Below are 25,740 nucleotides of genomic sequence, written 5' to 3' on the forward strand. Positions count from 1 at the left end.
TTTGACTGGTACCAGCTTTTCCTAAGACAGATTGCTCTTGGGGGCATTTCTCACTTTCAGTGTCCTACAATTTGGTCTTCAAACGTTGCCTCTGCAGATCAGAACCAATAGAGCCTGCTGGCCCCAAGAAATGTGTTGTTATTATTCACTCAGCATCACTCCATGGTATGTACATTAAGAAAATAGATGACTCGAGTCCTACATAAATCCTTCATTCTCCTGTTTCATTCCCCTGTCCATCACCTCCTCATTTACTCTTAATATTCGGGTTTTGCATTCAAGGCCGGGTCAGTTCTCCGGAGGACTTCCATCTTCTTCCTCTCGCATCTGCCGGGTCCTCTCCAGGGACTTGCACAGCCTGAGGTTGGGAAACTGAGTCATCCGTCTTCTGTAACCATATGGATAAGATGTAGTCATTACCATTGTCGGCATTGTTGTGCTTTGCAAGCTAATTAAGATAATTAGCTATTAAATACCAAAAACAATTAAGCTAATTGAAATAAACCATATGCAGTTTACACCCTTGCGTAGACAAAACCTTAACATGTGGCTAGATGGTGGCACTACAGACGTTCCGGTGCCAAAATAAATCAGGGAGTATGGGAGCCGAAAACATTTGGCTTGATTTGGGGAGGTTTCTTCTATACTGGAAAAAAAAAAAAAAACATGTATTCCTGCCCAAATGTTTCTTTCAGTCTATAAAACAGCAGAATCGTGCTGTTACCCTGTCTCTGACTCAACTCGGTGGCTGGCTGCAGCATCCAGACATGGAGGGGACCTCTGGAGATCACAATTTAACCAGGCGTCTAGGTGGAAGGGGGTTTCCCAGGGTTTTAGGCTGTGGCTGGCAGCTTTGGGACAACATATATATATTCCAAATAGAGGGGAGAGGGATTGAGAGCCAGAGAAAGGAAGAAAAGCCATGGAGACCGGGGGAGGCTCTACAAGGAGTGTGTGTTTATCTGGAATTTTTTTGGCTGCATGTGCCAAAAAACTCAACCAGATTTTGCTTCAGCCGAAAAGGGAATTCAGTTAGGAAGAAGAACAAGCTTCAGGGAACAGGACCTCAGGAGCTCCCAGGGACTCAGCCCAAATCGGACTCTGTCTGTCTGTCTGTCTGTCTGTCATCTCTGCCTAGCTCTGTGTTGGCCACACTCTGGCTTCAGAGAAGCCTTCTCTGTATGGCAAGGAGCATGGATGCTGCCAGGGCCAATTTAGCAAACCCAAGGATGAAGAGAACTCCTTATACCCAGACTCCATGTATCCCCACACGGGACATGATAGTTCATCAGATGCCTATCACAGCCCATCGCCCCCCACTCCCATCCTACCCATGGTCCGATGGAGAAGCATGAAAAGGAAACATCTGCAGAAGAGCAAAACCCCAATAGCTATGGGGTCCCTAGACAAGAGTGCTAAAGAAAGAATCAGAATTTGATGGAGAGAGAAACCGTAGAGAGAATATTGCCTGGAGAAAAGTGCAAAAGATATCTGAGCATTCATAAGGGCTCCATTTTTTTTTGTCGTTCTACCATCCTGTCATTTCTCCGCTAAACATTCAAGATTATCAGCAGCCAGGATTCCACTCGCCTCCAGCATCCATGTCATCCACAGTCCACAACTGCCTCATAGAAAAGGAGGGTAGCAATGAAGCAGAGAGGAAATAGCCTTAAGAAGAGCCCAGCTTTGGGGCGCCTGGCCGGCTCAGTTGGTGGAGCATTTGACTCTTGATCTCGGGATTGTGAGTTTGAGCCCCACATTGGGTGTACAAATTACTTAAAAATAAAATCTTAAAAAAGATTTCTTCCTCCCATAACTGATCCAAATCATTATCCATTTTTTTAATGGACATATTGCAGAGGGGGTGTTTCCTGAGTATCTAAACCCACTTCCTATGTTTTGGAAATCCCTTACCTTATAAGCAGTGGTGTCCTGATATAAATTGATCAGTCTGCTGTTAAGGGATGGGAGACCTAGTCTGCAGTGTCTGCTCATTTCCGTGGTGTAGATACTCCCACTATGGCTGATCAAGCTATCAACATGATGCCACTGAATGCAGAATCGGGGAGAGAGACACAGCAGCACATTATTACACAATATTTCCACCACACAGGTACAACAGGCATAAATAACTTCAAGGACACAGAAAATAGTGAAAGTAATAAAATATTTAGGGAGGGACAAGTTTCAAGTATTTAATACCTTTGCTTTTAATGTAATGTCTTTCCTTGGGTTTACATAATTTAGTTTTTCAAATTCAGCTTTTTATTCTGAGATCAATATCACAACTCGGATATTGACATTGACACAGCCAAGATACAGGACGTCACCATCGCGATAATGACCACACACAGTGTCCTTTTATAGCCACCTACTTCCCTCCGACCCATATCCCCTCCTTAACCCAGAAAGCACTACCTCTTCCCTAGTTCTATGATTTTGCCACTTTAAGAATATTACATTAATAGAATCATGCAGTGTATAACCTTTGGGGATTGGCTTTTTTCACTCAACGTTATTCTCTAGAGATATAGACAGGTTGTTGTGTGTACCAAAATTCATTCTTTTCATTGCTGACTAGTACTCCCATTTGTTTAAGCATTCACTCATTGAAGGTCATCTGGGTTTGCTATTGCAAATAAAGCTGCTATAAATATTTGTGTACAAGTTTTTGTATGAACATAAGTCTTCATTTCTCTGAGACAAATGCCCAGGAGTCAACTGCTGGGTCATGTAGTACTTGCAGATGCAGGTTTTTAAGAAACGGCCAAACTGTTTTCCAGAGTGGCTGTCCCATTTTACTTTCCCACCAACAGTGTATGAGTGATGCAATTTCTCCACATCTTCATTAGACTTAGGTGTTAAATACACTATTTTTTTTTATTTTAGCCATTCTGATAGGTGTGCAGTGATATCTCATTGCAGTTTTAATTTGCATTTCCCTGATAAAGCTAATAAGGTTGAACATGTTTCATGTGCTTATTTGCCATCTATATATCCTCTTCAGTGAAATATTTCTTCATGTGTTTTGCCTATTATTCAAACTGGATTATTTGTTTTTTGTTATTGTTTTAGAAATTATATATTCTAGATATTAGTCCTTTGTCAGATATATGGTTTGCAAATATCCTCTCCTACTCTGTAATTTACCTTTCCATCTTCTTGGGGTCTTTTTTTTTTTTTAGAGATTTTTATTTATTTATCAGAGAGAGAGAGAGAGAGAGCACAAGCAGGGGGAGTGGCAGGCAGAGGGAGAAGCAGGCTCCCCGCTGAGCAAGGAGCCCGATGCGGGACTCGATCCCAGGACCCTGGGATCATGACCTGAGCTGAAGGCAGATGCTTAATTGACTGAGCCTCCCAGGCATCCCTCTTCTTGGGGTCTTTTGAAGAGAAAGTTTAAAGTTTTTGATAAAGTCCAATTTATCAATTTTTCCTATTATGGGTCATGCTTTTATTGCCGAGTCTAAGAATTTCTAAATTCTGAATCTAAAGATTTTCTCCGATCTTTTTTTTTCTAAATTTTTTTAGTTTTAAGTTTTACATTTAAGTCTGCGATTTATTTTGAGTTAATTTTTATACAAGGTGTGAGACTTAGGTCAGGGTTCATATTTTCACCTATGGATATCCAATTGCGCCATCACCATTTGTTTTGGGTTTTTTTAAGATTTTATTTATTTATTCATGAAAGACAGACAGACAGAGAGAGAAAGAGAGAGGGAGGCAGAGGGAGAAGCAGGCTCCCCAAGGAGCAGGGAGCCCGATTCGGGACTCGATCCCAGGACCCTGGGATCATGACCTGAGCCGAAGGCAGATGCTTAACCATCTGAGCCACCCAGGTGCCTCCATCACCATTTGTTAAAAAGTCTATCTTTCCTCCATTGAATTACTTTTGCACTTTTTGTCAAAAATCAGTTGCACATATTTGTGTGGTTCTATATCTGAGGTCTCCATTCTGTTCCATTAATCTATGTGTCTATCCCTCCATCAATACCACACAGTCTTGATTACTCTAGCAATGTAGTAAGTCTGGAAATCAGGTAGACTGATTGATCCCATTTTATTCTTTTTCAAACTTGTTTTAGCTATTAGTTTTTACACCTTTCCATATAAATTTTAGAATAATCTTGTATATATCTACCAAAAAAATCTTGCGTAGATTTTAGTAAAAATTGCATTAAAATTGTATGCTATATATCAGCTTAGGGACATTTGACATCTTTGTGATGCTGAGTCTTCCAATTCATGAACCTAGTTATGTCCCTCCATTTATTTGACTTCTTTCTTAAGTGTGTTGTTTGGTTTCCAGATGTTTGTTAATTTTCCCTTTATTTTTCTTTTATTGATTTTCTAGTTTGATTCCACCATGGTCAGAGAACAAACTCTGATGGTTTCAGTTTTTTTAAACGTGCAGCAATTTGTTTTATGGCCCAGGATATGTTCCATGAGCACTTTGAAAAGAGTATATATTTTAATGTTGTTGGGTCACTGTTCTATAAATGTCAGTCTGATCCTGTTGGTCGATGGTGTTGTTGAGTTCTTCTACCTCCTTGCTGATTTTCTGTCAACTGTCCTGTCGATCGTTGAGAGGACTGTTGATGTCTCCAGCTATAATTATGATTTGTCTGTTTCTCCTTTCAGTTCAATCAACTTTTATTTTGCATATTTCATAGCTCTACTGTTGGAGTTTTCTTAGGGGGTTGACTTTTTATCATTATATAATATTCTAATCTGTCTCCTACTGCCGGGCAATGGTTCTGACTCTCCACCAGGACTCCTCTGACACCACCCCCTTGGGGGTGGGAGAATGTGCCTCCTTACTAGTAAATGGAGGTGGAAGTGTAGGCCCCTGACTTGGCCTTCTGTGACACAACCCCAGCGGGGTGTTGAGGTCTCTCCAGGTTAGAAGTCTAGGCTCCCCACTTAGCCTTTGTTGGCATGAGTAGGGATAGGGCCACAGTTTTCTCTGGTGTTTGGCAGTTATTGTTGAGAAGATTTCTATCTTGCTATGTTGCTCCTTTCCTGGCCGTTGGCTAGAGAGAGCACACTTTTGTGGGAGCTTTTTGGTATGCACCCATTGGCAATTTCTGGGCTTCCAGCTTCTTTATAGCTCCCTATTTGGGAAATATGAGGCAAAAAGAAATCCCAAGAAAATCACTAATATGTTCAGGTCTCAAGGTCCCTAGCTGGTCCGCCTTCTTCTCCCCTTTCAGAGTCTTCTTGTGTTTCTTTTATATATAATGACCAGGGGTTTTAGTTGTAGTTTGCAGGAGAGGTAGGGGAAAGTACAGCCACTGTAATTTATTTTTTAGTAATGGCTGTGTTTAACAACCAGCTCACAAGTCCCTGAAATTTTAACAATGGAGTCTTGTAAACTGGCTTCAGTACACCGGTGTCATGAGTCTCAGAGGAAATCAGAGCCCATCTCCCACCACAGAAGCCTGAAATGCCATCTCTTCTCATTCCCAGCCTTCCCCCACAGTGTGGACACAGGCATGTGAGGTCAGCTTGGAGAGTCAGCCGCATCCACCCGGGACCGTGGGCCAGGCGCTGGCCGTGCAGAGAAGCGGGGAAGTGGGGGAATCCTTCCGATGGACAGTCCAGGGCCAGTTCCGTGGCAGCAATACCAGATAAGGCACCCACCACCAGGGGCTCAAACTGTGGCAACTCATGCTCAGTCGGGGCCACGGCATTCTCATCCAAATTTTTTTAAGCTTATTTATTTATTTATTCATTTATTTTTAAGTAATCTCTACACCCAGCATGGGGCTCGAACTCAAAACCTAGAGAAGTCACATGCTCTTCGGACTGAGTCAGCCAGGTGCCCCTCACCCAACTTTTTCTATGGCGTGTCCTAGACAGCGGCTCTGGCCAGTATCACATCTGAGTTGGGTTCTCTTACCTTCCCAGTGGCTCTATGAGTGGCTTTTCGACAGCTCTGTTTCTGCTTAAATTGGCTGGAACTGGCTTCTGTGAGGTCCCTACGAGCATTTTGATTGATGCACATTCACTGTCCCTGGGCTGCAAACCCCCCTGGAAGACAAAAACCTCGGCCTCTCCCACGAACGTCTCCTGCCCAGGGGAAATGACTTGCGGAATAACTTACAGCTAAGAGAGTAGGGCTCTCTAGAAGGGCTTTCTGAGGGGGCGGCAAGGGGCCCAAAGCCACCCGGACCTCCCCCGCTTCATTGCCAAACACCTTGGTCAGCGACTCTGACCCCGCACACGGTACTTACTTAGTGTCTCAGTGTCTCCCTCAGACCTGAGCAATTTGGCATTGGGTGGGATAAACCAACTAGTCTGACCCTGGGAACGAGACAATCCTGATGACCCTGAAATCTTATTTCCCCTTTCTCCAGTTCCACTCACCCTGCTCCCTCCAGCATCACTGAAGACTCACTCGCTGCTTAGAGGAGTTTTTTATTCCTTGAAGGTAGCTCTGGTGCACAGAAAAGACCATGTGTAGCTCTACTTGGGTCTTGAAAATTAGTATTTGATTTATTGAAAATAGAGATTCAGAAATGCATTGCCCTTCCTTCAGCTTTTAAAATCAGCTTAGGAAGCTTATTATCCTATTTATAAGTCTAGCAAATATTAACAATCACTCTGAGAGGGATTTTGATTAATGTTTGGTCCCATTTATACACTTAGTTAATTAAACCTCTTTAACATTTTAAGCAGCATTTATAAATTTAATATATTCCAGTCCTCTTTAAGTACTTCATCTGACTGACAAGCCTTCCCAAGTACTAAAGTGATTCTCGTAAGATTTAATAAATTAAGCATGCAAAAACAGTCAAGCTTATATTCTCTTAAATTGTCAAACTATATGTAAACTTAGAAAGGTTTCAACTTAGGGGCGCCTGGGTGGCTCAGTCGGTGGGGTGTCTGACTCTGGATTTCGGCTCAGGTCCTGATCTCAGGGTCCTGGGATGGGGCCCCCATTGGGCTCCACACTCAGTGGGGAGTCTGCTTAAGATTCTCCATTTGCCTCTTTCTCAGCTCCTCCCACCACTTGCACTGTCTCTCTCCAAAATAAATAAATCTTTAAAAAATGAAATAAAATCACGAGTACATGAAGTATCCTTTCTATGGGCTGAATGTTAGTGTCCTCCAAAATTCATACATTGAAATCCTAGCCCCCAATGTGAATGTATTTAGGAGGTGGAGCCTTTGGGACATGATCAGGTCATGAGGGTGGAGTCCCTAGAAATGGGATTACTGCCCTTCTAAGTGACCCCAGAGAGCTCTCCCACACCCTTTAAGCCCTATGAGGACACAGTATGAGGACAGGCAGCTATCTAGGAACCAGGACCTGGGCTCTCACAGATGCCAAATCTGTACCAACTTGATCTTAGACTTCTCGGCCTCCAGAACTGTAATACGTTTCTGTTGTTTATAAGCCACTGATCTGTGGCATTCTGTTATAGCCACCCGAACAGGCTAGGACAATAACATGTGCACAAATTCCTTTAACTTGAAAATATTATAACCACAGTTTTCATTCCCTTAAACATTTCTGTGGGAATTTTGTGTTTTCCCTGGACTACTAAAATGTCTATCCATAACAGAGATAATTTCCTTCTTTTAACTAAGGTTGTTCATCAATGAGAACTTTTGGGTAGATGCTGACTGGATCCTCACTGGTGACCCTATGGACCAGTCAAGCCTTATTTCCAGTCTTTAACTTCCTAACTTAAAGATGGGGACAGCCAAGGGGACTACCCCCTTAGAGACTGGGGATGGATTACTAGTTTCCAAACCGGAGTCCAGTCCATAACCCCTATCCAGGGCCCACACCTGATTTTGCATTTATTTGACCCTTAAAGAATGTAACTATAAATTTTCCCATCCAACTCTAAAGAATCTTGCATTCTAGGAGTGCCTGGCTGGCTCAGTCAATGGAGCATACGACTCTTGATCTCAGGGTTGTAAGTTCGAGCCCCACGTTGGGTGTAAAGACTACTTAAAAGATAAAATCTTTAAAAAAAAAAATAAAAGGGAAAGAAAGAAAGAATCCTACATTCTTTTCATATGCTTTTTATGCCTTGGGACTGCACAATCCTCGTGGATATTAAACTTTCATCTAATTGCATTCCGGTTGTCTCTCAGAGCTTTGTCTGATTATTCAGCCATGACTCCCAAAGTCATTCTCCAAGAGCATCATTCAGCCCAGCTCCTTACCCTACCTCACACCCTGTGCTCCCTGAGTTTGTAATTCCCCTGGGAATGGAAAAGCGGACTCCCCCAGGATCTACTTTCCTGGCAAGGCTAACGAAAATGTTCTTAAGCTTAGTAACTTTGCCCAGTGGTTGTTTGGGGGGTTACCATGGCCTACAGCCTCCTGCTTCCCACCCCTCCTGAGGCAGCCACTGCAGTAGTCAAGGTCTGTTGGAAGAACGGCTCCACAGAAGAGACACTGGAGCCAAATCCCTACTCTCCCAGAAGGATGAGGGGACGTAACCCAAGTCATCACCTGATGCTTGAGCCGAGCTAGAACCCAGGACTCCCGACTCCCAGCCTCATGCTCTGGCCACGGAAACCCAATGCCCCCCAACGATAACAAGACCGGCAGAGCCAGGAAGGGCCTCACAGATCACAGCCCCCAACCAATCAGCCCAAACATTCAAATACGCTACACACTGCTTTCCAGGTTGCTTGATAAACAGAATAGAAATAGGCATGGTCCTGCCCTTTCTAAAATAAATAAACATACCATGTATTTGTCTTTCCACGCTAAAGAGAAGCAATAATGAGAAATGACTTTCAGCTATAATGGGCATAGGGGGGTGAGGGCTGGGCCTCAGAGAGCAGAAGCTGGAGGCGAGAAAACAGAGCCTGAGGGCAGCCTCCAGGGGTCCTGGCATTGGCGCAAGCTCTTACAAAGAAGCCCTGTATAGGATGGGCCCTCCACAACCAGCGGGAAGAAAATACTCGGGTGCCTCGGTCATTAGCACTTTGGAGAACCACCGGTGGAGCACGAAAGGGACGGCTAAGCTGGAACATGAAGCTTCCTGCTGACTCGAGCCCCAGGGCCATCTCTCAGGGGCTCCCCGTCCGGCCCCCATTTGGCTCCTACACCTGCTGGGGCCCCTGATGGCACTTTCCTACCCGCCACTGTCTGCTCATCAGCCTGGCATGCAGGATCCCCAACATCTCCCCCTCCAGCTGGCTCAAACAGAAACCCACGATGCCTCTTTGGACCTTGAGGATATCATCACAAATGGACACCAAGAAAGCGACAGCTATACATGAAACTAACAAAGATGAGAACCAAAATATTGTCAGAATTTTTTTTAACAGTTCTCCTGGTGTCATCCTGGGCCTTCGCTGGATCCTAAATGGGGCAGCATCCTTGACCTCTTGGCCCTTCCTTCTCTGTCACCTGCTCACCCGAAGCCCTCCATGCACCCCTGTGACCAGGCACTGTTTGCTGTTATTGGGAGGGGCACAAAAAAGGCTCAGGCTGGGTCTCTGCCCATTTTATGGCCCAGAGGGAAGACAGACAAACACGAGCCACAGAGGCAGTGGGAGAGGTGCCGCGGCCAGCGCGCCAAGGGAGCCTCAGTTGAAAGTCCCCTTGGACATGCTCCTCGATGCCTTCTCCTCAACACTATCGTCCAGCAGCTTCCAGGCCTGCTCTCTCTCCAACTGGACCACCTCCTCTCTGTCCTGCACCTCCCATGACCCTGGCAGCCCTGTCCCAAGAGCTCCTGCCACTCCTCCAGGACCCCCAGATCCAAGCAGGACACCCACCCCCACCCCCAGAGAACATCTCAAAGGCTGTCTGCTTGGTCAGCACCTGACAAAGGATTGTTCAATAAAAAGAAACATTTCCAACTAGATTAAAAATAATCCCAGCAGAGGTCTCAAGTGTGAAATCTTCCTTCCAAAACATAAACCCTACAAATATTGGCATTTGCTCCTTGCACAAGTGGGGAGCCACATGACCCATCAAGTCCTCTCTCTCAGACAGTTATAGAATTCATTTATCTGGAAACCAAACGCCTCACTTTGGGTTTCCCGTTTGCCACACCGGATTCAATCCACCATTCAGTGCTTGCCCAGAACCTGCTTTATTGTTTTCAGCAATAGCTTCGTCATTCGCTGTATGGGCAGCGCTCAGCACAAGGGTCCTTGAGTTCTGCTTTGCCTTTCCATTGCTACTCAGAATCCCCTTTAGAAGCTCTAAGTGTCAACAGACATGATCATTATTTGAGTCACCTGATACAAGAAGAGAGGCTGCCAAATGGGACACATTATTGCCAGGTTCTGTGCCCTGAAGGAGGGGCTCGGGGCAGTCCAAGCAGATGGTCTGTGAGCCCTGACAGCCAGAAGCTTTCACGAGGGCATAGACATCTTGAGTGAGCTGAATCCTCAGCACGGAACGAGCACGTGCCAGCCACCCTCTCTGCTCAAAGAATGAGCAGAGAAAATAAAAGAATGAGTTAGCACTTCGCTGGACCTGACGTGGGCTTGAACTTGTCCGAGAATGAAAGCTGTGGGCAGCTACCCAGGATGTGACCATAATCCCACGCAGAAAGCTGCAAGGGAAGGATACCATGGCAATGGGCCCACAGCTCTCCTTATTAGAAGGGTCCTGTCCCACCTTGCACGTGCCCACTCGCCAAGCTGCTTCCAGTCCAAAGCAGGCAGCAGTGGGGCCTGCCCATTCAAAATACCTCTAACCCCATCAGAGTCCCCCAGAGCTGTGCCACCAGATGGGGCCAGATGGGGCTCCCCTCTGTGGTTCCCTCTCCTGCCCTTGGAAGGAGACGTCCTCAGTCAAGCTGCCCAATGTCCCTGGAGGATGAGGCTAGAGGGTCAGTAAAGAGAAAGTCAGAGGAACCACAGAGGCTATGAAGGATTCAGGACCAACTCAAATGTCCCCCAGTGAAATGAGCCCTAACCATCCAGGCCCCAAGCCAAGCCAGCTGCCTTTCTATGGGTTTGCCACTGTTCCATCATCCCTTGTCTTTCTCTCTTCCACACCTAACCTGGCCCCCACTGTCACTCCTTCCTCTGCCTCCCTCAAAGCCCCTTCCCTGGCAAACCTCCGGGTTGCTGCAACCTCCTCAGGCCTCTCAGAGCCTCCACAGGCTACTGTTCAGGGGGCCTCGGTGCCTAGTTTTACTGACAGCCACCCTGACATGCCAGCCAGAACCAAGACACATTCCTTTAGAAAAGCCCCCACCCTCTGGTTTCTCATTTTCCAGTTGAGGAACACCCCCAATTCTCAGCTACTTGCCAAACAGAGATGACTAACACAATCTGTGTCCAACGAGGAGCCAAGCTTTCCTGGCTCAGGTCATCACTTCCCCTCAGGGGCTCAGGAAGGAGCTGGCTCTGTCCTGTGGGCTCCCGGCATCCCCCAGACCAAACGGGGAAACCCGCCCCCCACCAAGGCTACCCGATCAGGACTCGGGGGAAAAAAACAGAGTCCTGTGTACAAAGCCTCTCAGCCAAGGCCATCGGAGTGTGTGGCCCCTGCCATCCCATATATCATCTGCTCTGCACTGGTCTGTGTTCTAGGTTTTTGCATTTAACCTTGACTTTGCTCCTGGCACAGTTTCTCTGAAATTCCACCTGGACTTGGCCAATGTAAAGGAAAAGGGATTTTGTCTTCACATAGGCCCAGGGAGCCAGTCCACGGCCAGATGAAGTTAGAGGCCATCGTGTTGCCAGAGACCAAAGGGGCCGACGGGAATGAAATGCTCACACCTGAATGACAATCTGGGACATCTAGAAGGGCGCAGCTCTTCCCTACGAACACAACAAACAGCCTCACAGTGGTCTGTCCCCTCTCTGCTGACCAGCTTCAGGGCACTAGCTGTTGGCCTGAACACCAGGGAAGAAACTGGGAAATGGATAAGAAGCAGGGCCAGCTAAAGTGGGGCTGAGGGATCCCAGCTCTGGATGCTCAGAGCCACCCAGGGCTGTGCAACTCCGCGGAACCTCTCTGTAACCACCCTCCACCCCGTGTCTCCCAAGGAGGTACGGAAGTTGCTTGAACGGGGTCTCTGACCAAGAGAGCCAGTGGATCCACCAGATGGCAGTGCTACCCCTGCCCGGAGGGGACAGAGCCTGCAGTGTGCGAGAGTGGCCACCAGAGGGCAACACAGGGACAACCGGCTTCACTTCGGCACTGGTTGCCTAGCAACTGTGACGCAGTGGGTTCCCAGTTTGCACCCTCTTCAAGGCCTCCCAGGTTATTTCTGGCAGAACAGACTGTTGCACAGGGAGTGGCCTCAGGAATCCCCAAACTGCCACTCTTAAACCGTGAGAATCTAAAATGGTCCAGGGACCCCAAATCCAGCGCCACCCCTGCGTCTTGGGGACTGGGCTACTGTACCCTGCTCCTCAGAACGCCAGAGATCAAGAAAATATTTTCCATTTTCTTCTATAGCCCCACAGCCACTGGGGACACTCTGATTTCTCTAACGGCTAAAGCGAAGCCACCTCCTCCCTCGCCCGTCCCCCACAATCTCCCTTCCAAGCAGAGGCTAGATTAGCAGTATGTGACCTTGAGCCAGACCTTGAGCCTCCTGCTCCCCAGCTGTACTTGCGAGGGCTCCAGGGGGTGATGATAACGTCCAGCTCTGACATTCTGTGGTCTTGATTCTCTCCCTTTCCCCCAAGAATTCTGTCCTTGTCTCAAACCTCTCCCTGGTTTTGATGGCCCTGAAAACAGAATTCTTCCAATTCCAGTTGGATAAGCGTGACCGGACAGACCAGGGGTGGAACCAAGAAAGTGAGGCAGACACAAGACAAGGAGTGTGGTTATAATGAGCTCAAAGCCTGTGCCGGTCTGGTCTGTGAAAGGGCCTGGGTGAGCCCAGGTCAGTGCCCGGGGCAGTCAGCGGGTCGCTCTGGCCACGGCGTGAGTGGCTGGCTCCAGGCACGTCTCTGGGTTGGGAGGCACCCGCTGGCCCCAGGGCTGGGCTCTGCCTGGGGCCCAGGTGTGGATCACTAAGGTGTCAGGGTCTCTGAGGGGCACCACGGTGGAGGGTCACACAGGCATGTGCAGCTCGTTGTACTCATCCTGGCCGTCCTCATCAAAGTTAGGCTCAGCATCTTCCGAGTCCAGCTGCAGAAAGGAGAAGGTCGGGAAGGGTGGGGAGGCGGCGCTCGCCCAACGGATCCCCCCAGCAACTCCTCTGGCCCCGCAGCCTGGACCTTCTCAGGCCTCGCTGTCTGCAGGGACCATCAGGGACCGCAGTCCGAAGCCCTTCTCTCCAGCCAAACTAGCAGGAGGCACAGCAGAGACTGGAACCCAGGCCTCCCTGATTCCAGGGCCCCTCCGGCCGAACACGGCCCCGAGCAGCATCCCTTACCGCCTGCAGCTCCCTGTCCTGGAAGAGCCGGGGCAGAAGGCAGCGCCTCAGAGGCACCGTGAGCAGCAACAGGAAGGGAAACGCGAGTGAGGCCGCTGTGGACTTGACCACCCAGAGCAGGGCGATGCAGCTCAGCTGGATGCAGGTGAACAGGTGCATCCGCCACGTCTTCACCTGGGGAGTGGCCCTCAAGTCTCACGGCACAGCGCCCGGCCTGCTCTCCCCCCGCTACATCTTTGGGGACGGAGCTCCCCGGGTCCCCAGACTTCCCCTCCACAGTCACTCTGTCCATCTCCCACCCCGGCATCCCTCGCACCCCCTCCCCATCAACCCCATCTCCCCACCACCATGCTGCCCGGCCCTACCTTGGTCACATAGGGCTGCTCGGGATGGTGTTTTGCAGGCATGAGGATAAGCAACAGACGCTGGGACAGCTGGATACCGGACAGTGACGTGACCCCCATGTACAGGAAAATCCCAAAGAGTACGGCCAACGGGATCCGGCGCAGCACAGCCCCCATGACGATGGACAGGCCTGGAGGAGGTGACATGGACCTACCTGACCCCTCGGACAGCCCCCATGAGGATGGACGGGCCTGGTGGGGAGGGGACCGGCTGGGCCTCATCACTACACACGAGAGGAGAAGGAGCCAGACAGAGGACCCGGAAAGGGCCCAGGGTAAAAAGGCTCAGAGTGTCACGAGGCAGGCTGGGGTGAGAGCGGGTGCTAGACACGATGCATCTGGTGACCCAGACGGGACCTGAGGCAAGCCTGGGATAGAGCGCGGACTGAAGGCCACAGGGCCCAAGGAGGCAGGTCTGTGGAGCGGGGGCTGGGGCCTTGCGAGGTGGGTGCTCTCACCCACGAGGCTGGCGATGAGCACTCCAGTGACCCGCTGCTCCCGCACCTCCTGGATCTGGGGCTTCTCGCCGGGTGCAATGGCAGTGCGCATAACCGTCAGGGCGTTCACGTGAGTGACCGAGCGGACAGTGGCGGCCGTGAGCCAGGGCAACCCAAACAGCCCACAGAGCCCACCCAGGGAGCCAATCAGCAGCAGGTCCAGGTGGAAGCCGGAGCCCTTGAGCAGCCTCCGGGCCTTCTGGCTGACGATGAGCCTGCAGGACGGGAAGCCGGGCTGAGCCACGGGGAGGGCTGGCGGGCCGCAGGGCCAGGCATGCGCAGTGGGGAAGGGCCGGCGCGGACTGAAGGGCCCTCCCCGGGATCTGCCAGCTTCCTCTGCCAAGTTCCCAAAGTGATGTTCTCACGTCAAAGCAAATTTGGGCTAAAACCTCATACTGTGGATATTTAAGACGCCACAAAAGCCAGATGCCAGATCTCACCATGTTGCGGTTTAACCAAAATGAGACACACGTGAGCATCAGTGGGAGAGCACAGTGCCAGACTGTTGTGAGGACTGCCAAGTGCCACCCTGCACATGGTGGTGGGGACAGATGGATCGCCTATCACAGCACCGGAGGGAAACTGTGCCCCGGGCCATGTGCCCCTCCTTTGCCACCAATCCCCCTGCCTTCCGCTCCTCCCCAGCCACCCCCACCCAGGGTCCCCCAGCCCTCTCACGCAGTGATTTGTGTCTCCATGAAGATCAGGATGAGGACCAGCAGGGCAGGGACAGCAGCTGCAACCATCATCCAGGGCGGGAAAGGACGGGCACTGCCCAGGGGCGGGATGAACCACGTGCGCTTATGGGGGGACGTCACCGAGAGCCCTGTGGGCACTGTCAGCTTCTGCATGGCAGGAAGGAAGACAGGGTTCAGGGACACAGCCTCCCCATGCTGAGAACCCCATGTAGCAGCTGCTCCCACCAAGCTCTGTGTTCCCAGTACCAGGGCTCCAGGAAACCTGGATGTGAACAGCTTTGGGGGAAATTAGTTTTCCATTTTCCAGAGTCCCTCCAAGGATTTGGTAGAGGACAGAGAATGACAAACTTTCTCCCTGAGCCCCAGGCACACCTGTCATTTGGCCCCCAGCCCTATATCTGCTCACACATAGCCTCAGAACCTCTGGCTGGCCTCATCCACTGAACCACTCAGCTGCCCCCAGCCCACCCACCCCAGCGTGGCTCCAGCAGGTCACCACTCCACTAAAAAAGCTGAATTCTGCCCATGGTCGTAGCCACTGTGGCAACGGGAATGTGTTGTGGCCTCCCTCCCGAGACTCTGGGGTGAAAACCCCCCGTTGGAGGGAGGTGGGGCTTGCTCACCTGTGTGTAGGTGTCTGTAATCGAGTAATCCACTAGGACCATCACCAGAATGGAAATGGGGATGCCAAAATCCCCAATGATGCGGCGAGCCTTGAGGGGCCAGTGGGGGAAAGGAGCAAAGGAAGTGAGGGTCAGGAGACTAACATGGGGACTTACTACTCCCAGCTCTCTGGGGTCTGAGCTGGAGCCAGAAATCCCCCCACCTGTCTCTCTAAATCCCATGGGTGCCGCCCAGCTCAAGAGGGCATTCCTGGCCTGATTAAACTTCTCTGAAGTTTCTGACCGGGAAGGGCCTGCACAGATATGCTTTAGGTCCATGGGTTGACTGGGAGAAGGAAAGAGCCCCCCCTCTGGAGGGGAGACTGGCCGTGACGGCAGGAACTCCGGGGAAACCCACGGGGGCCCTCCTCTCCTCAGCCACACACCTTGCCTCCCAGGAAGCGGCTGTTCCTGAACTTTCGCAGGAAGAAGGCAATGAGAAAGGTCCCAAGCATGAGGATGAGGGACAGCAGAGCCGTGTTGGGCTGGTTCCTCGGGCCAGGCGGCCCCTCGGTGGGGAGCACAGCACTCCCGTTCAGCTCCAGCCCAGCCTCCAATGCCCCCTCGGGGGGGTAGAATGGCAGCAATGGGTGCTCCGTGAACACCTGCGTGGGTTACAAGGTTGCCCTAGCACTCACCTGGAAAGGTAACCCTAATTTTATCACCCTGATTTCATACAGCTGTGAGGGGAGCGCTGACCCCTCACACACCTGACCAGACAACAGCATCACAGGACAACGAGATACATCACACACACACACACGCACGCACACGCACGCGCGCCTCTACAGAAGGGGCCCCATAGCGCTGATGGTGCCCCACGCCGTCACATACTGGCTGAATCCTGCTAGAGTTCTAACCTGTACCCTCTGGGTAGGACTCCCTGCCCGGCAGCTCTGATCTAGCCCAGGGTGTCCCGACCCCCCACACCCACACCCACACCCAGCGGAGCCCTCCTCCTCGTCCGCTCTGCTCCCAGCGCCCCCTGCCACCCCCTTCATGCTCCCCTCCCCAGGGTGCTGCCCAGCCCCCACCCATGCCCCCCACCCCCCAAGACCTCTCTGGACCTCCACCTTGTAGAGCTTGTGGAAGGTCTCGTAGATGAAAATAAGCGAGATAAGGAAAGCGAAGATCTCCTGGGTGAAAGGTGAGATATAGCGGACCAGGAAGCTGCCTTCAGCGGCCACCAGGGCAAGGACAAAGACCACCAGCCAGAGGCCAACCCACACCCGGCCGGTGAGGTACTCCAGGTCCTGGGCTCGGCAGAACTAGAGGCCAGGAGGGAGGCTGTGGTTACCCGCAGCGGTCGGCCCTGGACGTCGGGCCCCCATGGGATGGGCCGGGGTGGGAGCGGGGGTGAACTCTAAAGGGAGAGGAGGGGAGAGCCTGCAGGGACCCACATCACCTGGGCCGAGAGACGGGACACGGGATCCCTGGGGAGGGGCGGGGGAGGGCTGTCACCTTGAAGAAGGCTTCTTCGAAGACCAGCAATGGCCCTGAGAAGCCAACCACGAGCAGCGGCTGGGCCCCCAGCAGGGAGAAGAGGACCCCAAGCACGGCGGTAGACACAATCAGCTCGGACACGCCCATCAGCCCCTCAGTCTTCTCTCCTGGTGCAGGCAAGGGTCAGCGGGAGGGCCCTGGCCTGGCTCCTTCCACCCGGCCCCTCCTCCTCATCTAGCCTACCTTGAGCTGGGGACCCAACTAGAACAGAGCAGCCCCACAGAGCAACAGATAGGTCCTGCTCCCCAGCCCCAACCCTCCCACCCTACCCCCTCCACCACCCCCGCCCCGTCACAGGCTCCCCCACCTTTTACACCCGCCCTGCCCCCTCTCACTTTATAGCCCCCCCCCCGCAAAAGTGATGCCTGGGATCCCCTGACCACAGACCTTGCAGGTGACCCTGGGTCCCCCGCTCCGGCCTCCCTTCCCCCTCACCTAGCAGCCCCCCGAAGGTGATGGCGGGGCTGAGGGCGGCGAAGTAGATGAACAGTACGGCTGCCACGCACTGGGAGTGCAGGGCGTCTCGCAGGTCACTGGGGTAGTGTGGGTACCGACGCTTCACATCTCGCACAAGCCCCCCAAACACCGAGCCAGTCCGCAGCAGGGGGTCATCTTCGGGGGTCGCCTCAGAGCCCCCCAGCTCCACCGACAGCTCTGGGGGGACAAGGAGCTGCTGGGGCACAGACCACCCCCTCCTGCTGGGGGGCCCTGGGCTCAATCCTTCCCATCAGGGACCGGAAGCTGGCATCCAGGAGTCAGGGAGTCAGGACAGGCTGGCCTCACGACCTTAGGAGCTGCAGGGGGGAAAGGGGAAAAACGGGCCCCAAAGGGTCTGACCTTTCCCGGGGGCCACATAGCTTCCCTGGGTGGTCATCTCCACTTTAGTCTGTTCACGCTCCCGCCGCTTCCTCAGCAGCTCCCTCTGGAAGGCGGCCACGGAGCGCAGCAGGTCACGGCCCTCCACCTCGGACGGAGGAATCACGATGCTGCCATCCAGGAACTCACTGATGGCGCTCAGGAGGTCCTGCCGGTCGTCCGCCTGGTAGGCAGCCTCATGAAACAGCTATGGGCAGGAGAGGCAAGGGCTGAGCCACGCGGAGAGCCCCTGGGAGGGCTTCAGGGAAGAGGTGTTGGGCCATCACCAAGCCAGAGGCAGGATGGGTGTTTGGCCACATATACAGGTTCAGGCCAATCGTCAAAATATTGACTTATGTCCTCTCTGGCCAGCAATCGGCCACAGCCGTGAACCTCCGAGTGCCTTCTATTCCCCTAGGAGCTTCTAGACTTTTCCACGATGCAACAACTAAAGGGGCAACGCCGGGCATAGCAGGGGTGCCCAGAACCATCCTGACCGGAGAGTTCTCACCCACTACAGGTTGGTCAGTTAGGGTTTCCAACACCACCCCTGGCTAGAGGACCTTCCTGTCCCAGCCAAGGAGAGGCCACAGCAAAGACCAACATATCCAGCCCTCCCTTTCCAGTCTCATGCCATGTCCCAGACTTGGGGGTCTGGGCTTTTTCTCCCCCTTCAACCACCTCCCCTTCCCACAGCTCCAGCCCAGGGCTCCCTTTTCTCCCCTCGGCCAAAACTCCCTCTACCATCACTCCAGAGTGCTGCCTCCACCCAGAAGGGCCTCTTGCACCCCTGCATCCAGGGCCACCAATGTAGGCAGTGAGCAAAAGGGAAAAAGGAGGGCCCTGGCGGCGGGGGGGGGGGGGGGGAGGAACAGGCCTAGAGCACCCAGCCCAGGACCCACCTTGTCAGACATGAGGGTGGCAATGGAGCGCCCAAGCTCGTGATAGTCAGTGCTGGTGTGGCTGGGACCCAGCATCACAAAGAGGAAGCGAACGGGCACAGGGACCTCGAGCACAGACTCCAAGAGCACGGCCTCGTTCAGGCGCACAAAAGCTGCTGCAGGCTGCTCCAGGAAAGGCACACAGCCTGGGGGAAGAGTAAGGCACAGGGCACTGGGCAAAGAGGAGCCGTCCAGGCTGGCCCCGGAGAAAACATCTGGGGCCATCATGTACAGTTGAGCAGGTTGTGTGCTGCACAAAGAAACCCCCGATCTAAAGAAACCCTATTTGTGTATATACTCGTATATTTATTATAATTTACCAGTAGATGAAAAGTTAACAGTCTCCGAGAAGGAGTGCTTCTCTTTAATTCTCACAAAAGTGCTCTATGGACTAGCGGCAGTCCAAGACAGCAGAAAACTAGGCGGGAAGCAGGCAGAGGGCTGAGAAAGAGCGAGCTGGGGGCAAGACAGACTGTCAGGCAAGGCAGGGACTCGTTGGGGACCTGGTCTGGCCGGGGTTGGAAGAAGGAGCCTGCAGGCCAGAGCTCAGGACGAGCAGAGCACGGAGGAAGCACACACACCCAGGACCCCCTGCCTCCTCACCCACGAGCACAACAGTAGCCTCAGCATCTTCGGGGATCTTCTCCAGCAGCTTCAGACTTTTCCCCCGGTGACTGTCTCCCCCAGGCATGTGGAGAGGCTTCTGAGGACGCAGAACTGGAATAGGGCTGGGACCCTGACCGGAGGCCGTGGCAGGCCCTCCCCTCCCTTGTTCCAGCCCTGGACTCTGCCCTCCAACCCCTGGACCTGGGCCCTGTTTTCTCCCTCCCCAGCCAGGAAAGGGACTGTCAGTGATGCGCCCCGTATCGGGAGGAGACCGCTCCGGTTGTGGACCCCTCCTCCCAGCTGCCCACTTACCACCTCTGCCTTATCTTGTTGAAATGGATCCCCTGGGTCTGCCACATCAGCCCACTTAAACCTCCTGTTTCTTTAGGGCAGGGGCCCTCATGCGTGTCCCTTACAGATCCCCCCGCATGCCTCGTATAATGTCAGGCATTCAAACTTCCCGACCCGCTCAGGGAAGCCAGCGGTGGCCTCGAGCGAAACCAGAAGGCCCCTCAGTCCCCCAGCCCGGGTCCGAGCAAGGCGACTGACCTCCTTGGCATCAGGGTCATGAGGCCAGAGTGGAGCTGGCTCCCCCACGTCGTCAGCCACGGTGGGCACTGCGCCGTCAGGACCATGGCTGGGGGTGGGGTGATGATTCCCCAGGACCGAGTTCACGCTGGAGCTGGATGGGTTTCGGGGAAAGAAGCCACTGTCCTTGTCATCATTGGGATGGCTATGCAGAGGGCAAAGGGAGCAAGACAGGTTAGGAAAAGAGGCTTTTCGTGAGCTGAGAGAGGGTAAGGAAGAACGTTCTAATGACTGGTGCTGTCTGAGCATGAATGAGTAATGAGTTCCCCATCACTGGGGTTATTCAAGCAGAGGCTAGAAAGCCGCACAGAAGAGTCTGTGCTCCTGGAAGGGCACGGGCACTAGAAGGCCCCCCTCCCAGGCCCCCCACCCTGACACCTGTGCTTCAGCAGGAGGGTGCGCAGGACGCTGGCCCTGTCCTCCGGACGGATCTGGTCAGACACAATCATGGTCTCCACCACGAGATGGGCGATCCCCGGCAGAGTGGTCTGCTCCAGGTCCAGGAGGGCAGCTCCTGGGGGGCACAGTTGGGGGTAGGGTCCCATCAGAGAGGAAAAGCCACCCCAGCCACCTTGCTCCCCAAGGGCAGGCAGACGCGCCGAGCGAGTCCAGCACCCGATGCACACGGGCAGATACTCAGTGCCACCTGGCACAGACGAGTCAGACACAGGGATGTGCAGAGGGAACACGGAGCAAGGCCATGGTCCCTCCAAACCCAGGGAGGTGAGTCACTGGTTAGTGTACTGCATGGGGACAGGGGCCTACAGGGGCACAGCCCGGCCCCTCCGAGCTTATGGCTATGCAGGCGGTTGGACTCTACATCTCCAAAGTGGCAGCCAGACCTTGCCTGGGCGCAGGCCCCCAGGGAGTAGCTCCCCAGGGCTGGACAGCCTCCTGCCGGCAGAGCTCCCTGGTCGGTGAAGAGGGCCCGCACCCCAGGGCCAGGCCTGCAGGGCCCCTACCATGGGCGATGGTCCTCCTGAGCTCCAGAAGGCTGCGGAAGGAGAGCGAGGCCACGTGGGGCTTCCCCCAGCGCTCTGTCTCTTCCTCCACATCCTCCTCAAACTTGATCCAGCGTGCCGTCTCCCGCCAGTGGGGTTCCTGGCTACGGTCCAGTGTCAGCTCGTTCAGCTCCACAAACACCTGAGGCAGGTGCCAAGGGTGAGGGTCCGGGGGCCGCCAGGTGGGATCGGCGGTCTTGGAGGCCTGGCAACCAGGCAAGGCGGGGTGGGGGGATGAGGGGGGGGAGAGGTGGGAAAGGGAGGCTCTAGGAAGGAGAAGGGAGGGGAGGCTGCAGGCCCACCCCTCAGTCCCCTGTACCTCATGAGGCCTCCGATCCAGCTTCTTCTTCTTCTTCTTCCTGCGCAGGATGGGGGCCAAGCCCCCGGGGCTGCCCCTCCCAGCCTGCGTCCGAGACGGCTTCTTCACAAGGTGCCGCCGCATCCCAGGGTTGTCCTCCAGCCGGTGACCTGCAGGCAAGGCAGGCTTGGTGGTCTTGGGGGTCCAGCTCGGAGCCTCATGGTCAGAGCCAAGCCCTCCAGCCCCCTGCTCTGGCCAGCCAGGGGCCACATCCACACAACCCTATAAGCCAGCACAGCCACGTCACAAAAACGCGAGGGCCCAGAGAGAGGGAAGAACTACCGCACAGTAACACAGGGGACCACTGGCCAAGCCACTGTAAGAAGGCAAACCCCAACTCAGTCCACAGCCCCGGCTGCCTACCCTCCTCCCCCACCCCGGCCACTGCCTCTCACTCTGGAGCACCACGACCTACATGGCGTCACCAGGCCCCCAATCCTTTCCCTGTGCCCTCTCTCAGCTCCCAGGTCTCCCCCACAGATACACATCTGACGGACTCAAGCAGAGCTCTAGCCCTTCCTCCCTGCTTGCCCCTTCCCGGCCAGCAGCTGTGGAAAGGCCAACAGCCCGGTTACTCACAAGCTGGCCCCCCTGCCATGGGGCTCAGCTGGCCCTGGGTGGGTTCCCACAGGTCACCGTCCTCAAGGTCCAGCACCAACATTTCTAAGTCCTCTGAGGCCAGCGAGTCTCGAGGGCTGGGGGCCGGGGCCATCCAAGGACCCTGGCTCTCCGTGTTCCCAGGCCCAGGGCTAGGTGCCCTGTTGGGCTCTGTGACCTCCTCCAGCAGGCTCATCCTTCTCCCGGTGGCCGAGCCCTCAGCCTCTGCTCCTCCCTGGAGCCCTGGCTCTCCTAAAAGGTGGGAGCCTGGACCAGTGGTCTTTGTTCAACCCGAGCCTCCTGACTCCCCGTGGCCCCAGGCCGGCTCCCTGCTGCTTCCTGCCCCCAACCTGAGTCTGTAAACACGCCCTCTGCTGACCCACCACCCCACCCCACTGCTGCCATCGGATTGTTCCTGTCCCTGTCCTCAGGCCCTGGCAACTTTCCATGACGTACTGAGCCCAGAGTCCCCACCAACCCCCGCCCACACACTGTGCTTCCAAGGGGGAGGGAGGTGGGGTCAGTGGTGCCCCCGGCCTGGGCACAGAGCCCCGTGGGTGATGACAGGTGGCACAGAAACCAGGGCGCTGATAAGATGGAAGGAATGTGCCGCGATCACAGCCAGGCCCCGCCAAGGGTGGTGCGACAAGCCGGGGGCCCCCAGTGTAGGGAGAAGCAGGACCGAGAGAGGGGCTCACCCTCAGGGGGCCGGCATGAAGAAGACAAAAAGAGTTTGCCCCAAGAAGAGGAGCCTTGGGGGGAGGGGGACACAGAGTCTCCAAAGGTCACGTGGAAGAGGGAGTTGCCTTATTCAGGGGGTGACTCAGAGCACAGAATCAAGACAGAAGGGCAGAGGTGTCACCAAGGGAAATCTCAGCTCTGGCAACCAGAGAGGCGGCTTGGTGAGGTAGTGAGCTCCCCGTCCCTGGCCACATTCCAGCAGACAGGGATACTGCAAAGGGACCTAAGCGCTGGGTTGGGGAGAGCGCAGAGCTTCTCCAAGGTTCCCCACGGGCGGAGCGCCCATGGGGGTGGGCCAGGGGGGCTGCCACAGGGTGTCACTCACTCTTCATGTCGTCCAGGTCCGCGGAGCCCAGCATCTGGGCCTCCGCCTCGTCAGTGGGCACCTGCTGCTCCGGGCCACCCGGGGTGCCCAGGGCACTGCCTGGGCACAACCGCTCCCGCAGGTCATAGCTGGCCGACGGGCTCCAGGGCCGGCTCTTCTCCCCAGCGACTCGGGAGACCCGGGCCCGGGGGCTTGAGGAGCTGAGGAGGCACCATGGCAGCCTTGGACTTGACAGGGAACCACGGTGGAGATGGGCCAAGTTAGGGGGTTCCTTTGCCCTTCCCCAGCTTGGGGTGGGGCCTGGAATAGCCCCCTGGGTGATAGACACAGACTCCTTCTGGGCAGAGAAGGAAGCTCCCCCCCACCCCCCGCCCCCATCTTTCTGCTGCCTTTATCCCTGCCCTCCTCTCTGGTGACACCTGTCTCTCCTCCTTGTCTAACCTGTGGACAGAGAGCGGATGTGCCCCTCCCGGCTTCCTCTGTTCCCTCTCCTCTCCTCCCCGCTTCTTCTCCCGGCTCAGAGCTGGGACAGTCCCCAGGGTCAGAAGGGAGCCTGCGGCCCGCTCTGGGCTGCGCTGGAGGCCAGTACCTGACTGCCTGCTGGGGGCTCTTGTCAGGGCAAGGGCCCACGGAGGGCCGGGGCTTGCTGAAGGCAGCCCTCCCAGAGAGGCCAGGACTGTCATCCTCATCACTCCCAATGGAGAACTGTGGACAAACCGGAGTGCCCTGGGTCCCTGCACGGGCTCAGCCCCCAACCCGCCACCCCCCCCACTCCCCCAAGGCAGCCCTGGCCCCCTCGGCTGCATCCTCTTCCCCCCCCCCAAACACACCCTCCCTGAGGAGTCAGCCCTCCTTCAGGGACAGACCCCTACCTTTGCTTTCTGTGGGGACCCTGAGGGCGGGAGCTCCACAGGTTCTGCCTCAGATTCCCCTTCCTCTTCCTCCTCCTCCTCCTCCTCCTCCTCCTCCACTCCGGCTCCCCCCTCCTCCTGGATGGGAGGGGTCCCCTCCGAGGGGGGAGCCGAGGTTTTCTCCTTCTTCCTCTTCCTCCTGGTCTGCCGGGCAGAGGTGGGGGGCAGTCGCCGCAGCTTGTGGGGTGGAGGCAGGCGCGCCGAGAGCGGGTGGTGGGTGTGGTGGGATGTGTGCCGGTGAACTGGGGGTGCAGGAGAGCCGGTTGGGGGTCCCCACAGCAGAAGGGGGCCCCTCACCGCCCTAGGGGCACACACCTTATTCTAGCTCAGGGCCTCAAACAAGAGCACCCTAGACCTTCCTCGAGAGCCAGACTCCCCCCAACACCTGTGTCCCTGTCCTGCCACTGGTAAGGCCTGGCAGAGTGGGGGAACGGGAGTCAGCGAGAGGGCAGGTCGTGAAAGGGGGGCTGGGGGAAACGGGAGGACACGCTACAGCAAGGGGGTAAGGCAGAGTCAGAAGGGCTGAGGGAGGTAAGGAGGCAGAGAGAAGGGCGCGGGGCTGGAGGTATGGCAGAGCCCTGGGGAAGGGGAAGGTCACCGAGGGAGGCCTCAGGCCCATCTCCCTACATCTCCCCCTGCGTCTGGGGCCCGGCTCCCCTGGAAGGTGGACAGGCGATGGGTGAGTGAGGCAGGATGACTTAACATGGCATGGTGGCCCAGCACAGCGTCCAGCACAGCGTCCAGCACAAGATGGCACTGGGTGACCAAGCCGGTGGAGAGCACGGTGATGGTGGCAATGAAGGTGATGGTGGTGAGGGCAGCCACACCAGGGGTCCCCAGGCTACCCACACTCAAAGTCCCGCTCGCTGTAGGTGCGGCTGGGCTTCTCAGGGTCCCAGGCCGGGAGCTTGCTGATGAGGTCCCCAAACCTGCTCACAGCCAAGGTCTTGCCCAAGTCATCGTCCTCCTCCTCCAGGTCTGGACTCAGAGGGGGCTCCTCCAAGGGCACCCGCACCTGCAGGCTCAGACAGCCTCTCCTAAGGACCCTTGACCCAAGAACGCCCCACATCCACCCCAACTCCAAACCCCGGCTGGGGGCGGGGAAGACCAGCGGGCTCCATCTTCAACGACCCCCTCTCCCTGCGCCCCAGCCTTGGGTCAGCCTCCCAGGAGCCCAGGGCTTGAGAGGAGAGGGGGCAAGGGAACTGAAAAATACCAAAAGGCCCTCCCTTGCCCCCTCCCCTCCAGCCCAGCTCCATCTCTGGATGTCGGGGTCCCAAGGTCGGCCAGAGGACTCCCCTCTCCTCCTTGGGGTCCCTCCCCTCCTCTTCTCCCACCCCCGCGCGCGGCAGTCACCTGGGGTAGGGGGGAGGCGCCCCCGGGCGGCGGGATCACTCCGTTGGCCATGGTCGGGGAGGCGGCTCGGGAGCCTCTCGCTCACTGAGGGACCCGTGACCGGGTTGAGAAGGGGGCGCTGCGGGGGCCTAGCGGGGAGCCCTGTGGGAGGAGGGCGGGGTCAGGAGCCTCGCGCGGCCGCCCTCTCCCCCTCGCCGAGCCCGATCGTCCACCCGCCAAGGCCGAGGCCCCGCCACGCCCGCGACACCCCGGGGCCCCGGCCCTGGCCCGCCGCGCCGCGCCGCGCCGCGCCCCGCCGCGCCCCGCCCTGCGGTACCTCGGGGCTCCGGAGCGTGCGGGGCCTGCGCCGGCCGCCGCGCCCCATCT

The 25,740-nt window shown here is 55.1% G+C and overlaps 1 protein-coding gene across 5 annotated transcripts; it reads right to left on the reverse strand.

The window, feature by feature from the left end:
* Positions 1-6,477: 6,477 nt before the first annotated feature.
* On the reverse strand, positions 6,478-25,740 carry SLC4A3 (solute carrier family 4 member 3). 5 transcript variants are annotated; one of them, XM_025886919.2, is made up of 23 exons: positions 25,691-25,740; positions 25,375-25,515; positions 24,868-25,033; positions 23,980-24,260; positions 23,697-23,812; positions 23,108-23,307; positions 21,406-21,554; positions 21,048-21,228; positions 20,464-20,599; positions 20,047-20,230; positions 19,495-19,594; positions 18,853-19,037; positions 17,933-18,158; positions 17,531-17,749; positions 17,054-17,202; positions 16,666-16,860; positions 15,979-16,197; positions 15,554-15,643; positions 14,911-15,077; positions 14,194-14,447; positions 13,697-13,866; positions 13,332-13,505; positions 6,478-13,084 (listed from the first exon to the last, which is right to left on the reverse strand). In XM_025886919.2, the coding sequence occupies exons 2-23, from the start codon at positions 25,423-25,425 to the stop codon at positions 13,007-13,009; spliced, it is 3,690 nt and encodes a 1,229-aa protein (XP_025742704.1). In that variant the 5' UTR covers positions 25,426-25,515; positions 25,691-25,740; the 3' UTR covers positions 6,478-13,006. The 5 variants fall into 5 exon arrangements, with proteins under 5 accessions (XP_025742704.1, XP_073734250.1, XP_073734254.1 ...); XM_073878149.1 differs by having other exon boundaries at positions 20,047-20,179; positions 23,108-23,334; XM_073878153.1 differs by having other exon boundaries at positions 16,666-16,728; positions 23,108-23,334.

The sequence above is a fragment of the Callorhinus ursinus genome, unplaced genomic scaffold (genome assembly GCF_003265705.2).
Source record: "Callorhinus ursinus isolate GAN/ISIS: 27379988/994484 unplaced genomic scaffold, GSC_fseal_2.0 scaffold2, whole genome shotgun sequence".
NCBI lineage: Eukaryota > Metazoa > Chordata > Mammalia > Carnivora > Otariidae > Callorhinus > Callorhinus ursinus.